Genomic DNA, 16,298 nt, shown 5'->3' with positions numbered 1-16,298 from the left:
AGGGGCTAGTCCCTGGTTGGTTGCTTGCACAGGGGCGGGGCCCCCAGCTGGTGGGCAGTGGATGATGGACGGAGGAAGAGCGTGTCTGGGAGGTGGGGGCTTGCGGGGGGGCGGGGCGCAGGTGCCTGGGGGTAGGAGGGGGCAGGGACCTGTGCCATGGCTTCTTGGCTTGTTCTCACCCTAGATCGCTCCATCCAGCCCCCCCACCCGCGGGCTCACAAGGCGCGATCCCCCCAGGGCAGCCTCCCCCACCCTAGGGCGAGGATCCGCCGCCTCCGGCCCCTTTGCCCAGGCCGGGCCGGGCGGCTTCCCGGCGGGCGCTCTCCGCGGTGCTGAATCGCGCTCCCGGAGCCAGCCGGAGCGCAGCGCGCAGGGAGCGGGCAGGGGGCTCCGGGGAGGGGCAGGGGGCCGAGCCCGCTGCCGGACTCTGGGCTGGGGAACCAAGCGGCAGGCGGGGGCGGGCGCGGCGGACGCCGGGGAGGAGGCAGCGGCGCCGGGAGACACGGGGCTGGGAGGAGCCGAAGCGAAGCGGCTGGTCCCCCAGGAGCGCGGCTGGGAGCCGGTCAGCCCATCCCGGCCTGGACCCGGACCCGGGCACGGGGTCTGGAGCCGAGAATCTAGACACGGAGCTTGATCGCCAGAGCTGGGCCCTGAACACGGGGCTTTGGGCTGGGTCCCAGAGCTGCCCCCTGGGTGGGGGTGCAGGTGCAGGGCACCTTCCCCCCCTCACTAACTTCCCTGGGAGCCCACAGCCTGAGCCTGGTGCCCACAAGGAGGCAGCCCCACCAGCCAGGGAGCCCCTGGCCCCACACCTCCAGCCTTGGGCCAGCCCAGAAGCAGCCCACCCAGCCGTGCCATGGGGAAGATGCTGCCAGCCCAGGAAGCGGCCCGGATCTACCACACCAACTACGTGCGGAACGCCCGGGCCATGGGGGTGCTGTGGGCGCTCTTCACCCTCTGCTTCGCCGTCATCATGGTGGTGAGCTTCATCCAACCCTACTGGATCGGTGACAGCATCGACACGCCGCAGGCCGGCTACTTCGGCCTCTTCTCCTACTGCATTGGCAACGCCCTGACTGGCGAGCTCATCTGCAAGGGCAGCCCCCTGGACTTTGGCACCATCCCCTCCAGTGCCTTCAAAACAGCCATGTTCTTCGTGGGCATCTCCACCTTCCTCATCATTGGCTGCATCCTCTGCTTCAGCCTGTTCTTCTTCTGCAATTCAGCCACTGTCTACAAAATCTGTGCCTGGATGCAGCTGGCGGCAGGTGAGTAGCTTGTGGGGCTCCAGGGGGTACAGCCCAACCCAGTCCCAGGGGCAAAAATGCACCTATGGCCCAGAGTCAACTCATTACTGTTTGTGTTACCACAGCCTCTGCAGGGCCCATCTGAGATCAGGACAATTCCAGAGCTGGGGGAAGCAATATAAAGGGCTGGCAACTGCAGACTGAACAGAGAAACTTAACTCTGTATTTTTTTTTCTACAATTTGGGTCAATTTAATGCTTGTGAAAGGAGCTGGATGGACAGAGTTAGAACCTGCTGTCCTCCCCAGTCATAAAACAGGCCCATTCAGGCATTTGAGATTCTCTCCCCTGCTCCCATTTACCCTACCTTTGTGCCTCATTCATGCCCTGGCAGGGTGACATCACAGAGGAAGAAGGTAGTTTATAGTCTTCCTGAGCCACACACTCATGGGGGGTCTTTGCTGAGACTGCCAGTAATAATAATACCTAGCTCTTCCATGGCACTTTTCATCCATGGATCTCAAAGTGCTTCACAAAGGAGGTCAGTTGCATCACCCCTATTTTACAGAGGGGGAAACTGGGGCACAGACCAATGGTGTGACTTGCCCCAAGTCACCCAGCAAGCCAATGGCAGAGCCAGGTCTCCCGAGTCCCAGTTCAGTGCTCTATGTGCTAGGCCACTTTACCAATAAAGGTGTCATTTAGGGCCAAGCGTGAGAGGGGTTTTGCAACATGGACACCAGGCCCTAGAGAAATGGGCTGGGACCTGTCAAACTCATTGCACATAGGTAAGCAATGCTCTTGCTGGTGCAGTAGCTGCATTTGCTGAAGCATGAAGGGGAGAACTGCTCAGAACCATCTCCCATCTAAAGCTTTACTTTAGGCAGATATAAAGGGCCACACTCTAATACTTTACTCATCATGAAAAGCACCATCCTACATGAACTATCTTATTGATTTCAGTGGGGCCCCTCCTGGAATGGGGCACTTTTCCACTAACCACTTCTGCCCAAAGCTTAGTTCTGTAAGGTAGGAGCCAGCTCAGAGCTTGCGAGGCCAGGCCAATTCTGGACTGAAAGATGCTGGGTGAAGCAAACATGCATGCGTGTGGTTCTCCTGCACTACTGAGAGCAGAAAGACAAAATCCTTTCCAGTTAAAGAAACAGGTGAGAAAGCCAGGAACGAATGTGGGCCTGAGGCACATCCACCTCTCTCTCTGCCTCCTCTGCCATTGGAGATGGGGTAGTTCCCTGCATCTAAAACGCACGTCCTCAGGGGCAGCATGTTTGTATAATTTTTGGTGGTGTCCAGAACGGGTCCAATCCCGCCCCCCACACCTGCCTTATAAGCCGATATATATTTTTTAAAATAATGTAAAAATGTGAGGACTCTGGGGTGGGGCTGGTGATGAGCGGTTTGGGGTGTGGGAGGGGCTCAGGCAGAGGGTTGGGGTGTGGGGTGAGGGCTGTGGTGTGAGGCTGAGGATGAGGGGTTCACGATGGCGAAGAGGGCTCAGGGCTGGGGCAGAGGGTTAGGGTGTGGGGGATGAGGGCTCTGGTTGGGGAGGAGGGGTTTGGGGTGCAGGCAGGCTGCCGCAGGGCTAGGCCAGAGAGGAGGACTCCCCCCAGCTGGCAGCAGCTAGCTCCAGGGGAGGGACCCCCCTGTCCCTCCCAGTAGCACACTCACCTTGCACCACTGTCACTGCACGTGCTCCTAGGGCCCTCTCAGGTCAGGAACCCCCTCACCTCCCCTGTGGTGGGTGCCGGGGTGGGGGGAAGGCTGCCATCACGTGTGCACCTCCTCCCCTGCTGCTGCCCCTTACTGTAGCCTCACTGGGGGTGGGGGTGGGGCTGCCCCTTGCCCAGAGTGGGACTGGAGTGATGACTGCAGGTGGGGAGCTCCCTGTGCTGGTGGAGGGTCCTGCTGGAAAAGGGAGGGGTCTGAGGTGGAAGGGCAGGGGCAGGGGCACCTGGCACTAGTGGATGGAGGGCACTAGAACCCTGCGGTGGCAGTTGATGCCGGGAGCCTGCAGAGCCAAGACAGCAGGGAGCTGCAGGGGGCAGCCACCGGCTTGAGGCAGGAATGCTCTGGGCCTGGGGGAGGCGCGCAGGGGTGCCAGGTGGGGGCTGGCCAGGGGGAGAGACCCAGCCCCGAACATTGGTGGAGCCAGGCAGTGGTGAGCTGGAGCCGGTTCCCACTGGTTCACGGGAACCGGTTGTTAAATTTAGAAGCCCTTTTAGAACCGGTTGTAAAGGGCTTTTAAATTTAACAAAAGCTCCAGCAGCTCCCTGCCCTGCCCTGCCCCCGGCCCCAGTTCACCTGGCTCCAGCTCTGCCCCTGCCTCCTCCTCGGAAGGCTCCCCCTCCGGGCTTCCCGCCAATCAGCTGTTAGCGCGGGAAGCCTGGGAGGGCTGAGAAGGAAGCAGCAGCTTCCTGCAGGTGAGCTGGGGCAGGGGGCATGAGGAGGGCTCTAGGCGCCACGTGTCTCCGGCCCCCGGCCCCGACCCCAGGTTCGACTCCGGCCGGCCGGGCAGTGTGGCTCTGGGCTGGCTCCCGGTCCAGCCCCCGACTCTGGCCTGGCCAGTGGCTCCAGACCGGCCCCAACCTCGGGCCAGCCCTAACTCTGGGCGGCACGGCTCCAGGCCAGCCCCCGGCCCCCGACTCTGGCCTGGCCAGTGGCTCTGGGCCGGCCCCGACTGTGGGCCAGCCCCCAACTCTGGCCCCCAGCTCTGGGCTGGCCCCTGACTCTGGCCCCCAGCTCTGGGCTGGCCCCCGACTCTGGCCCCCAGCTCTGGGCTGGCCCCCGGTCCCAACTGCGGGCCGGCCCCCAATTTCGGGCTGGCCTGGCCCCCAACTCCGGCCCGGCGCCCGCGGCTCCCAGCCCCGACTCTGGGTGGCACGGCCCCCATCTCCAGGCAGCACAGTAAGGGGGGCAGGGAGCAGGGAGGGGGTGTTGGATAGAGGCAGGGGGGTGGATTAGGGTTGGGACTCGGGGCGGTCAGAGGGCAGGGAACAGGGGAATTGAATGGGGGCAAGGGTCCTGGGGGCGCAGTCAGGAAGGACCAGGGGTTGGATGGGGCGGTGGGAGGCAGTCAGGGACAGAGGTTCCAGGGGCAGTCAGGACAGAGAGAAGGGGTGGTTGGTTGGGGCAGGGGTCCTGGGGGGCCATGAGGAATAAGAGGAGGGATTGGATGGGGCGGCAGGGGGCAGTTAGGGGACAGGGAAGGGGGGTGAATGGGGCAGGGGTCCTGGGAGTGGGGTGTCAAGGAACGTGGGAGGTTGGATGGGGCAGGAGTTCCGGGAGGTGGGGGGCCACTACCCCATCATGGGGTGAGGAGGAGGGAACTGGTTGTTAATATTTTGGCAGCTCATCATTGGAGCCAGGCCCCCAGGCCTTGAATGTTGCTGGAGACTGGGCACCATGGGCCCATATAACTCGCTGCCCCTGCATGCCCTGTAATTCTTTCCTGGCTTGCAGAGAACAAATGAGGAGCATGAGTTAAAATGGGACATGAGGTCAAGATTTGCCATATTATCTCAGACAGTTAGTCCACTAAGCCTCTCCCCTCACTGCAGCAGCCAATAGGTGATGCTGTAGAGGAATATGAAGCAAAGCCCTTAGGCACCCAACAAGAGGTGCAATTCTGTGCATGGGGGGGGAGGATTCCCTCCCAACTCCTGTGGCAGTCACCTGCTGCTCTGAGGTATGGGACTTGATTGGCTTGCAGTAAGGCAAGTGTTATTGGGCATAAAATTATCCACCTAATGAACTCAGGTTGCAGTGACTACAGGCCACGCAGATGCCAGGTCAGGGAGCAGATAAGCATGAGCAGACTAATATGGCAAAGCAATTTACAGCCACTGTTGGTCAGTGCTCCTTTCGTTTACCCAGCACATCAGAAAGTAGGGCATGCATCTTACCGTGACACTAGGGACAGAAGGATAACAACTTTTCAGGCTACCCAACCCACTCAGCTTAGCCTGGGGTTTACTGGGTGAAATTACCATTAATTAAACCCTGCCAGCAATACTAGTCCTCAGAGGCAAGGGGCATGGTGAGGGCTGTGTGCTTTCCCTATTGCAGTGAGAAGCTGCTGAAATCCAATCCCATCCAGCCTCCTGAAATATTGATGTCAAAGAGGAAGGCAGCATCCTGTTACAGTTCCTGCTTGGCTCAGCAGGCAGGGAGCCTTGCTGGTGGTGAAAATGCCACGGAGATAGAGAAAGTTGGGCCAGCTTCAGTGCTGGTGGAAAGCCCCTGCAGGCAATGGAATTGCAGCAGGGCTGACTTTAGCCATTAAGGTATCGGCTAATTCCAACTGGTCTAAAGGAAACAATCTCAAAGATTAAGATAAGAGGCTTGGAAGCAGTTCAAAAGTCCAAGGAACTTGAACAACCAAAGGTTTGCTGCCCCAGAAGATTTGAGTAGCAATTTCTTATATATTTGCTTCTGCTATTAACATGACACATGGGGAAACAATGCAGCACCTGGGAAGGAGCTTGATTTTCTAAAAAAAGCAGCAAAGTCTTAGTTCCTTCTCACCATCTTTTCCCTTTGGAGGCAGACAGACCAGAGAGGGAAGGGTTAGGAGCTGTGCTGTGTTCAGGTGACACATGGCTTTTAAACAGATTAATAATAGAGAGAAACATGGTGAGAGAGCTCAATCTCCTTAATAAAATAAAGCATTTATCTGATTTGGGTAAAGGAGGGTTTGGGATATGACTGACAGCCAGCCACCTTCCTCTTACATACAATCAAAGATGAAATATGGAGGCTAAAAGCTATTACCTTCCCATTCCAGTTAACATACAACAAATAGAGGACAGCCAGGCTGGGATGCCTTGGCTTTTAACTCCCTCCAAGAAGTGCAAGTGCATTAGTGTGCTGGAGCTGGGGGCACTGATGAATGATTTGGGTTTGGACATTGGAAAGCCCATGGTGAAGAAAGGGTTTCAGGCTGTGCCTGAGCTGGCTGCTAGCAAATGGACAATGCAGCCTGCCCCAGAGAGGCAGCGGGCCTGCTGCCAGACCTGTGCTTTGCTAGGGAACACATGTTTCAAACACACCACCAGATTTCCTTCCTGCAGGGGGGCAGGTCTTTAGACAGATGCAACCAAACTCAGCCATGCCAAGGAAGCCATGATATTATCCAGTCCAGCCCACAACACCCTCTCCCTGGCCTGTGCTGGACTGTTCTTGAGAGTCAATATGTTTAGGGCTTTGCCCAGTCTAGTTTTAAATATTGCAAACCATGCGGTTTCCACCAAGTCCCATGGTAGAGTGTTCCACAGCCTCGATTGTGTTAGCACCATGGACAGAGCCTGTAGCTTCTCTCTGATTTCTCTATCACATCTCCACTGGTGGGGGGCGTGGAAGGGACACCAGCTGAAATAAAAGGCTCCAGTGGCAACTGATGGGCTGAGAGGAAGGATTGTCTGGGGTTAAGGCTGAGACTCAGGTGATCTGGGTTCAATTCTGTGACTCTGCCACAGTGACTTGTTGTGACACTTTGGGGTTCAACCAGGCCAGTAAGGGGTTGTGTCACCCTTGCCCTGAAACTCTGGGTGCCTTAATGGTATTCTGCTGTAGCTCACAGCCCTGACCCTATCAGCCAGCCTAGAAGCATGGTCACATCCTGGCTTTTCACAGGGTGACCCCAACATGCCCCCACTCCCAAATTTCCCCCAAACCCACTGCCCTGTAGCATCCAGTCCTCTAGACCTTAAGTTCACTGCTCCTTTAAAGAGACAGTAAACAGCAGCTCGTCAATCCAACTAGGGTTTATCAAGGACTCACTGCAGCTCTGTGTTGGTTATTATTAAAAGTAAAGCAAGTTCACTAAGCCAAAAGGCATACATTTAAGTGATGCCAAATATAAGGAATAAAGAGAAAAAGGGTTATAAGCAAACAAAGGTAAAAATATGCTTCTAACACTAAAAACTTAATTTCAGCAAGTTACAATCTTCGCCTAAGCAGGTTTCTTACATACACTTGGTCCCGAGAGACTTCAACCCCGTGGTTGAAGCATCCAGTGTTCTATGATTTCAAGAGCTCTGGACCCTTTAGTTCCCCAAGGGATGGATGCCAGAATGGCCTTTTCTCTCCCCGTATATCTGCCTAAAGTTCACCGACCCTGCTTCAAGAGGCAGGAAGGTATCCCAGGGTGCAGTCTCCATCCCCCCCAGTGAGCCTGTTAAGTCATTATCTTTCCCCACTTGCTCCCCCACTGGCTTTGTTTACCTGGCATGTAAATGGGCTTTTCTTTGCCTTCCTGGCTTAATTTACATCAGAGACACATTCAAGGAGGCAGAACCACATGCCTCTGTCTGGAACAGTCATGGCTTACGCACTGTTTGACAATCCATATTAAGAATGCATTTGTTGTCCAGCTCTATAAAGTCCTTTGCAGGTTTACCATACATACATCATGCAAGAATATTAATGATCAGAGAGTTCTGAGTTCCAGTGATATGTTACATGCCATCTTTTGGGTAAACATTATGACAACAATGAGTAGGAGTGCAGTGAGTACATCAGGGTTGACATGAGTTGCTGACAGGGTAGCAAACCGCCAGGGGGCCACTCTGTCACACTGGTCCAAGGTCTCACGATCTTTCTGTGCCACCAGTCCCCTCACCTGTAAAAGTGAGGGTAATCTTCTCTCTCTCTTACCCTCCTAACTTTTTTTTTCTTGCCTTGAATTCAGTGAGAAAGAGGAATAGGTTTGTGCCTTGGGTGTAGCTGCAACATGCGGGAGGTCAGACTTGATGGTCATGATGGTACCTTCTGGCCTTCAAGTCTATAAGATCTGGGGCCGTTGGTCATATAAAAGCCTTTGACGTGAGAGCAGCACACACAATAGCAGCTGAACCCAGCTCTCTCCGCCAATTCCATTCGCATCCATGGTGCCTTATTAACTTAACTTCCTTCCTTCAGCCTTTGTACTGTGCACAGCTGCTAGTCAAAGATGGCGCTAACAGCATAAAAGGCAAGTGGTTGAACCTCAATTAGAGAAAGAACCGCTGAGAAAATAAGATTTTAGGGTGGAATAAACTATTTCCAGTGAGTGAGTCAGAGCAATGAGTTGGTGGACTTGCCTGGTACCACATAAGGCCAGATTGTGGGGCCTCTATTCCCAGGGGTGAGCAGCGTCATTGACTTTAATGTATAAGTCCACCAGCTGTCCACCAACTTTAATGCATAAGTCCACCAATAAGTCCAATGACTGATTGCAGAAATACTCAGAGTGTGAAAAAACTCGTGAGAGGCACACCAAACCTCATGTGTGTGCGCATCGCTCCTTGAGATCAAGGATAGGTTCATGTTTATGAGGCGTAGAACAAACTCCACTAATGTGGCAGCAGCTGTTCTTGTTTGAAAGAGACCACTCTCTGCTACCCAGCCTGGCCGATGCATTAGAAAGGCAGATGGTTTCCTGCACCAGATTGCTTTGCAAAAGCTAAGACCTGAGCCATTCCTTTTAGGGGACAAATCTGAGGCACTGTGCCTGACTGAGGTGTTTGTTGATCAATGAAAAAATAATTTTGGAACAAATTAATAAAATTTAACAGTAATAATTGGACCAGAGGGTATTCACCCTAGAGTTCTGAAGGAATTCATGTATGAAATGGCAGAACTAACAACTGTGGTATGTAACCCATCACTTAAATCAGCCCCTGACTCACATGACTCGAGGATAGAATGTAATGCTGATTTTTAAAAAAGGCTCCAGAGGCAATTCTGGCAATTACAGGCCAGTAAACCTAACTTCAGTACCAGGATAATTGGTTGAAACTATGGTAAAGAACAGAATCATCAGACAAATAGATGAACACAATATGTTGAGGAAGAATCAACAAAGCTTTTGTAGAGGGAAATCATGCCTCACCGATCTATTAGAATTCTTTGAGGGGGTCAACAAACTTGGACAAGGATGATCCAGTGGATATAGTGCACTTGAACTTTCTGAGAGTCACACCAAAGGCTCTTAAGCAAAGTAAACTGTCATGGGATTAGAGGGATGCTCCTTTTGTGGATCAGTAACTGGTTAAAAGACAGGAAACAAAGGTTCAGGAATAAATGCTCAGTTTCCACAGTGGAGAGAGGTAAATAGCAGGGTCCCCCAGGGATCTGTACTGGGACCAGTGCTGTTCAACATATTCATAAATGATCTGGAAAAGGGGATAAGGAGTGAGATGGCAAAGGTTGTAGATGATACTAAATTGCTTAAGACAGTTAAGTCCAAAGCTGACTGCAAAGAGTTACAAAAGGATCTCACAAAACTAGGTGACTGGGCAACAAAATGGCAGATGAAATTCAATGTTGATAAATGCAAAGTAATGCACATTGGAAAACATAATCCCTACTATACATACAGAACATTGGGGTCTAAATTAGCTGTTACCACTCAAGAAAGAGATCTTGGAATCTTGGCTAATTCTCTGAAAACATCTGCTCAATATGCAGCAGCAGTCAAAAAAGCAGCCAGAATGTTAGGAGACATTAGGAAAGAGATTGAGACAGTAAATATCATAATGGCACTATATAAATCCACAGTACGCCCACACCTGGAATACTGCATGCAGTTCTGGTCACCCCATCTCAAAAAGGATATATTAGAATTGGAAAAGGTACAGAGCAGGGCAACAAAAATGATTAGAGGTAGGGAATAGCTTCTGTATAAGGAGATACTAAAAAGACTGGGACTGTTCAGCTTGGAAAAGAGACAACGGAGGCTGGGGATATGATATAGGTCTATAAAATCATGAATGGTGTGGAGAAACTAAATAAGGAAGTGTTATTTACCTATTCACAAAACACAAGAACCAGGGGTTACCCAATGAAATTAATAGGCAACAGGTTTAAAACAAACATAAGGAAGTACTTCATAGAATGCACAATCAACCTGTGGAACTCATTGCCAGGGGACACTGTGACAACCAAAAGTATAATTGGGTTCAAAATAGAATTACAGAAGTTTATGGAGGATAGGTCAATCAATGGCTATTAGCCAAGATGGTCAGGGATGCAACCTGATGCTCTGGGTGTCCCTAAGCCTCTGACTGACAGAAGCTAGGACTGAACAACGGGGGATGGATCACTTGTTACTTGCCCTGTTCTGTTCAGGCCCTCTGAGGCATCTGGCATTGGCTACTGTCAGAGACAGGATACTGGGCCAGATGGACAATTGGTCTGACCCAGTCTGGTCATTCTTATGTTCAGACTGAGCAGACACCAGAAGGCTAGTTATTTTAGGTGCAGGTGGAGCAGGGGCATAAAGGATGGGGTGGAGCCTCTATTTTATTTGTATCAGGATCACATCTCAGTCCAAGGTGTAGGTATTCCTTTAAAGCTTCCCCGCCCATCCCCCTCCTCCTCCTCCTCCATGTTGAGCTGCAAGGGAAGGTAATTAAGTGTACTGGAAGGCACAAATTCTAAATGAAGAGACATGGTTTATGGAAAGCCAGTAAGATGCACAATGCCCTTACTACTGTCCTCCCTGCAAGCCTTTGGAAAAAAACCCTGAGCAAACTTGCCAGGCAGCAGCTATCGACAGTCCTGAGAGCATTCTCTGGCCTACAGTGTTCCCAGTGACAGAGAGAAATGGTGGCTGCAGGGAAGGGTGTGTGTGTGAGGGGGGGGAAGGGCATGTGTGTGGGGGCAACCGCAGCATCTTTACACCACTGAATAACAAGAGGGATGGATGGTGCTGCTGCTAACCTGCTGTTACCTGATGCATCAGAATTTAAACAGCACAATAACCACGAGCGTGCAGCGACTTCAGGGAACCATTAGCCGCGGGTCTCACTGGAGAGAGGGCGTGCGCCATGGAGAGAAATAGTTTCTCATTCCAGAGCTCTCGGCCCAATAATGTTTCTGCAGCGTATGAGGGAAGTGCATGTTTCTGGCAGAAGGCTGCGCACTGAAGTTATATAGGATGCGGATTTGCGATGGATATTACATTTGCACTATAGGCCGTCTGCCCCCTTGGGCTAGACACGGTACAAATATAACATTGGCCCCGACTCAGAGAGCTGGGGGGGAGGCAGAGCAGTGAAGTCTCTTTCAATCTGCTTAGGAAGTTGCTTTGTACAGCCTTGGGGGGGAGCCATATGTGGACATTTTGAAGAATTCATTGCAGCAGTATTTGTATTAAGATAGCTTAGAAGCTCCAAATCAATCATCATACTAGGCCCCAGGCACACACATCTGAAAAGAGAATCGCTGCTCGGACTCTGAAATGTGCTTACAATGCCTATTGTTAATTTAACCATGGCAAGGCCCTTGTTACATCCTCATGTGGGCAACTGGCCAATACCTTTGGCCAAATGCGACAGTCCCTGTCTCACATAATAGTAAGAAGCCTTTGCTGCTCGTCAGGCCAAGCTGGTGCAGCCCTGCTCTTGGTTGGATAGCATTTCCCGGTTTGTCTGGGCAAAGCCCCTGGAGCAGAGGAAGAGAAGGGGGAACAGTTGTATGAGATGGGGACATAGGGAACAGAAAGAGCCCCCAGAATAGGGAATTGCAGGGAGCCCCTGAAATAAACAGACAGGAGGGTGGCACGCAAGGAACTTGAGGGGAAGAATACAAGGAGTCCTTCATGTGGGCACTGAGGTCAGCCTCCCTGCTGCCCTTTCATCTCAAAACATTCATCACTTGATGCCAGGAGTCCACGCACTGTGCTAGGCACCATACAAACATTAGTACAAAAAATTTAAATGCTACAACTCCCTGCAACTCCTTCCCCCCACCAACCACTTCTTTACAATCAGCCAGAGGCAAACTGGGACTAGGAGCCAGGCATCCTTCTCTGAGGGCTAGCACCCTAGTGGGACACGTCGTGACTCTTCAGAGAGTATAGACAGTACTTAGCAGCCAAAGCACCTTTGTGACTTTGGAAGACAAGCTACCCGGCTGAAAGGAAAAACTTGAAGCCACTGCTGCATTTGCTCTAACAACAGCGGGAAAGGCATCACATGGTGCAGACATGGTACAGGAGTGAAAGCAGCTCAGGACCAGGAACGGATCAGACAACGGGGTTATCTAAATGTTTACAAAAGGAGTCAACCACACGGGATTCCAACTGGAACCACTTCAAAATTAACCTGGGTGTCAATCCCTCGGGCTGCAATAAAATACACCTAGGCAGAGGTTAGCCCAACACTGGTTAACCAAACGGTAATACAAGTTCCTCCAGCTCAAACAAGTCCATTGAAAATCTGTTTTAAGCCATTAGGAGGAGACAGTTCCTAAGGACAGAGATGGTGCCTTTGACAGGATGCTGTTGCATATTCATGCAGAAATGGAAGAGTGTTGCCAAGGTGACCAAATTAATGGGAGATTTTGCAGCAGCATTTCCCTTCTCAAAGAGCATTGTGCTCCTGGAAACACAGCTTCTCTTCACTCCGGCTGGTTAGACAGCCCAGCCAGGGGGTTACGAACCCCCTCCCAGCTCATTTATGGCAGTGATAGCAGCTGAAAGCAGCTAGGTGCATACATGGATAATCAAAAGTTAAACAAGGATAGCAGGCCTATGCTAAGGTCGTGCCTATGCTAGGACCACTTTGCCAATATAGCTAAACTGTAGCGGCAAAGCGCTCCAAGGATGGATGCGACTCATGGCAACAAAGCCAAGCTTTTGGCACTCTAGCTTATTCCAGCATCCATGAGTGAAACAAACCATCTCAGTTAAAGCCCACTTTTGCCAGAATAACTATCTAGCTAGGGGATTCTGCTGGCACAGTGCGCCAACCCGCAGTGTGCAGCAGCCCCCCACTCAGCATAGCTGTGCTGGCAGTTTGCAGTGCACACCTGGCCTCACAGTTTTGGTACCAGTACGACTGTGTTGGTGACGGGTGCAATTTTAACCAAAATAGTTACACTGGTACAACCCCAACTGTGGATAGCTGTACTGCTAGAAAGGTAGTTTATTGGCCTCCCCCTGGGGAAATAAACGACACTGGTATAAGGCACCTTTATATTGCTATAACTTCATCCACACTGGGGTGTGGGGTGGTTTTACCACTTTAACTGTACTGTTCTAGCTATACTTGGGTAACTTTTCTGTTCAGACTCGACCTGGCTCCCATATAACTAGGCTCCAGGAAAGTGAGATCACATCAACACCGCACGCTGGCTGCAAAACTACACTTGCCGGGTGTTAACCCAATTGCACTTCACTATGAATTTTAGTCCTAGAGCTTCTCCGCCTGGAAGGATAAATACCCACCTGAGTGGAGCACTTTGAGATTTACAATAGAAAAGTGCACCACCATGATTATTATTGGAAGATGTTTTGGCGTGAGGAACTAATCAGATTGGTTAGTAAGAGTCTGAACTACCTATAGCTGCGTGAGTTGGAGACCAGAGCTAAACCATTTTAACAAACACATTATTTGGCACAACTCAGCCTTTGAGCGTGATTCTGATATTGATGCTCAGATGTAGAAATAGCTTTGTAGGGCATTTGTCAGCCAAGAAACAGCTTTGCAGAGGCAACTTTCCTCTCCATTTCCACCAGCGGTGGAGAACTGAGGCACAGCAGTTGAAATGGATATTTTGCTGTTTATTCATCACTCAGTGAGCTGTTCTGGGATTTTCATTTAGTCCATAGCTTGTTCTTTGAGCTGGCACTTCGTAGTCATGAGCACATAACTGAGACAGTGCTGGTTCTATTCTGAGCCTGATCCTGCACTGTCAACAGCAATAGCTCTGCCATTAGCTTCCAGGAGCACAGCCTCAGGTGCTGCATGATGCTAACTGATAAGGTTCCAGAAGATGCTCACAGAAAATCCTCTTCAAGCTGTGAAAGGTTACACTCCAGTTCGCACAAGCACTTGCTGAACCTTTGTGGAAAGGGGAGTGGGCACAATGCCTTCATGAAAAAAGTTTGAATTAGGATCTAGGAATCTTTTTGTGTGCTGCTTTCCACCCAGCTCATCAAAATGGTAGTGCACTACCACCGTGCAAGCTGTGCCCACATCGGTGTTTTTTTCTCCCTGCAGCGGCCGGCCTAATGATAGGTTGCCTGATCTACCCGGATGGTTGGGATTCCAATGAAGTGAAGCGTATGTGCGGGGACAAAACTGACAAATACACACTAGGGGCGTGCACCGTGCGCTGGGCCTTCATCCTCTGCATCATTGGGATCCTTGATGCCCTCATCCTCTCCTTCCTGGCCTTTGTTCTAGGGAACCGGCAAGATAATCTCCTCCCAGATGATTTCAAAGTAGAAAATAAAGGTAACAGCCCCACTTTGTTCTCTCTTCCTGCAACCCCCCCCCCCACCTGTTAGAGGGTACATCAAAACCTACTGCCACCTATAAAGCCTGCAGCCATGCCCATTGGGCCCAGATACCATGATAGGTGTGAATTATAATGACCTGGACAGTGCTCGGGATGGGAAATAAAGGGGGGAGGGATATTCAAGAACCAGGAGATCAGGTAGGTTCCTGCAGTACAGACCAGGTCAGGCTTCTGCCCACTCATGGCTACCTGGCTAATTGCTTTATAGAAATTAGTACTTTACCATTAACAGCCTCCATGCCAATCAGGCAGGAGAAGGCAGATATTACCCAGGGAGCTACCCAGGGCAGATGTTACCCAGATATGGCAATTGATGCCAGCAGAGAGACTGGACCAGGGATGGCAGAGAAACTCCATTTTATCCACGGAAGAAATTGGTTACAAGGATCTTAAGACTTGTATTTCATCCCAGTAGTGGTGAGATTGCTATCCCATTGCACGCACCAGGTGGTGTGTGTTAAAAGCACTTGGTAATGTATTAGTATCCAACACTATCCATCCTGCAAACATTATTCGGTTTCTGAAACACCTGGGCATCATGTATTAATTATACAAATGTTAAAGCAAACCTCAGACAGGGGCTAGTCCATTTCCACACCTATTAAATGAACGCAGGGAGACTGCCTCAGTAAGTAGACACTGCATGAGGTTGGTCCATGATCAGCATGCAGCAGGGCACGAGACACTGCCTTCTCACTCATCTGCCACCTCAGTGAGGTCACCTTTTCCCTTAACACATGAAACTGACGCAACTTTTGAAGACAGTTGCTCCTTTTCTTTCCCTGTTACACTCCCACTCACCCTAGTATAAAGACAATTCTTTGTTTTACAGAGGAGGGCCATGAATGAAGAAGCTGAACACCACAGTAAGTAATCCTATTTGCAATTACTTCTAAATTTGTTCCAAGTATATGTAATCTAAGTATACTTGGGGGGATTCCTGAAAGATCACTGGTAATGTTTGGATTTCAGTACCCTGTATTCCCATTGCTTTTAGTTATATCTTTGCTTTTACCTAATGGCACTAAAGGAGCAATAACTTACTGCACAGAATGGGATTAAAAAACCCTATGTTGATCTATTTTAAATTAGTTTTGTCACGTTCTAATCTTTTCCTTCTTTCCAGGGACATCTAGAGCCCCTCCAGGTAACGACCAGAAACTTGATGCTTTTCTTATCAATCATTTTGAAGGAACTCTATTCTCCCTACAAACTTTCTTGAAAAGATTCCATGCAATAGGCTGCTGGAGACTCAACCCCCTCATGGAATTTATTTGGATGGAAGGATTCAATCCATTATGGAATGGGGGGGGGGGAGAAGAGGAGGAGCCAGTATGTGCTTTAGCTACTTATAGTCACCTTTTGTACTGGCTTATTGCAAGAAAAAATTGCTGAATAAAAGGCAAAGTTGCAGTGTTTTGATTTTGTGCTAGTGTCCTTAGAAAACTTACTTACCTGGCTTATTCTTCCGTGATCTTGAGTATTGTTCTACAAGAGAAACCATTTAACGCCCAAATGCCAACAAAGCTCAACGGGCTTCTTCTATAAAGCTGCCCCTTGAAATTACCCACAAGAGGAGAGTGACAAAGCCACAGTCCAGTTGGTAAAATAATTCCGCAAGAAAATGGATTCATGTGCAGTGAAAAATTGGCCTTAGGACTCAACTGGCTTCATAACCCCCCCTCTCACATACATTAAAGGCAAATCATGATGAAGCCTCTTTTCTGGCACAAATCTGCTGAGCTCC

General features: G+C 50.6%; 1 protein-coding gene across 1 annotated transcript; it reads left to right on the top strand.

The window, feature by feature from the left end:
* Positions 1 to 466: 466 nt before the first annotated feature.
* Positions 467 to 15,905, top strand: LHFPL5 (LHFPL tetraspan subfamily member 5). The gene is made up of 4 exons (XM_045016087.1): positions 467 to 1,268; positions 14,251 to 14,487; positions 15,384 to 15,417; positions 15,678 to 15,905. Exons 1-3 carry the CDS (start codon positions 857 to 859, stop codon positions 15,398 to 15,400), a joined length of 666 nt encoding a protein of 221 aa, XP_044872022.1. The 5' UTR covers positions 467 to 856; the 3' UTR covers positions 15,401 to 15,417; positions 15,678 to 15,905.
* Positions 15,906 to 16,298: the final 393 nt, after the last annotated feature.

The sequence above is a fragment of the Mauremys mutica genome, chromosome 4 (genome assembly GCF_020497125.1).
Source record: "Mauremys mutica isolate MM-2020 ecotype Southern chromosome 4, ASM2049712v1, whole genome shotgun sequence".
NCBI classification, from domain to species: Eukaryota; Metazoa; Chordata; order Testudines; family Geoemydidae; genus Mauremys; species Mauremys mutica.
Note: the sequence above shows the minus strand (reverse complement) of the source record. Positions and strands in the feature narration are given on the sequence as shown.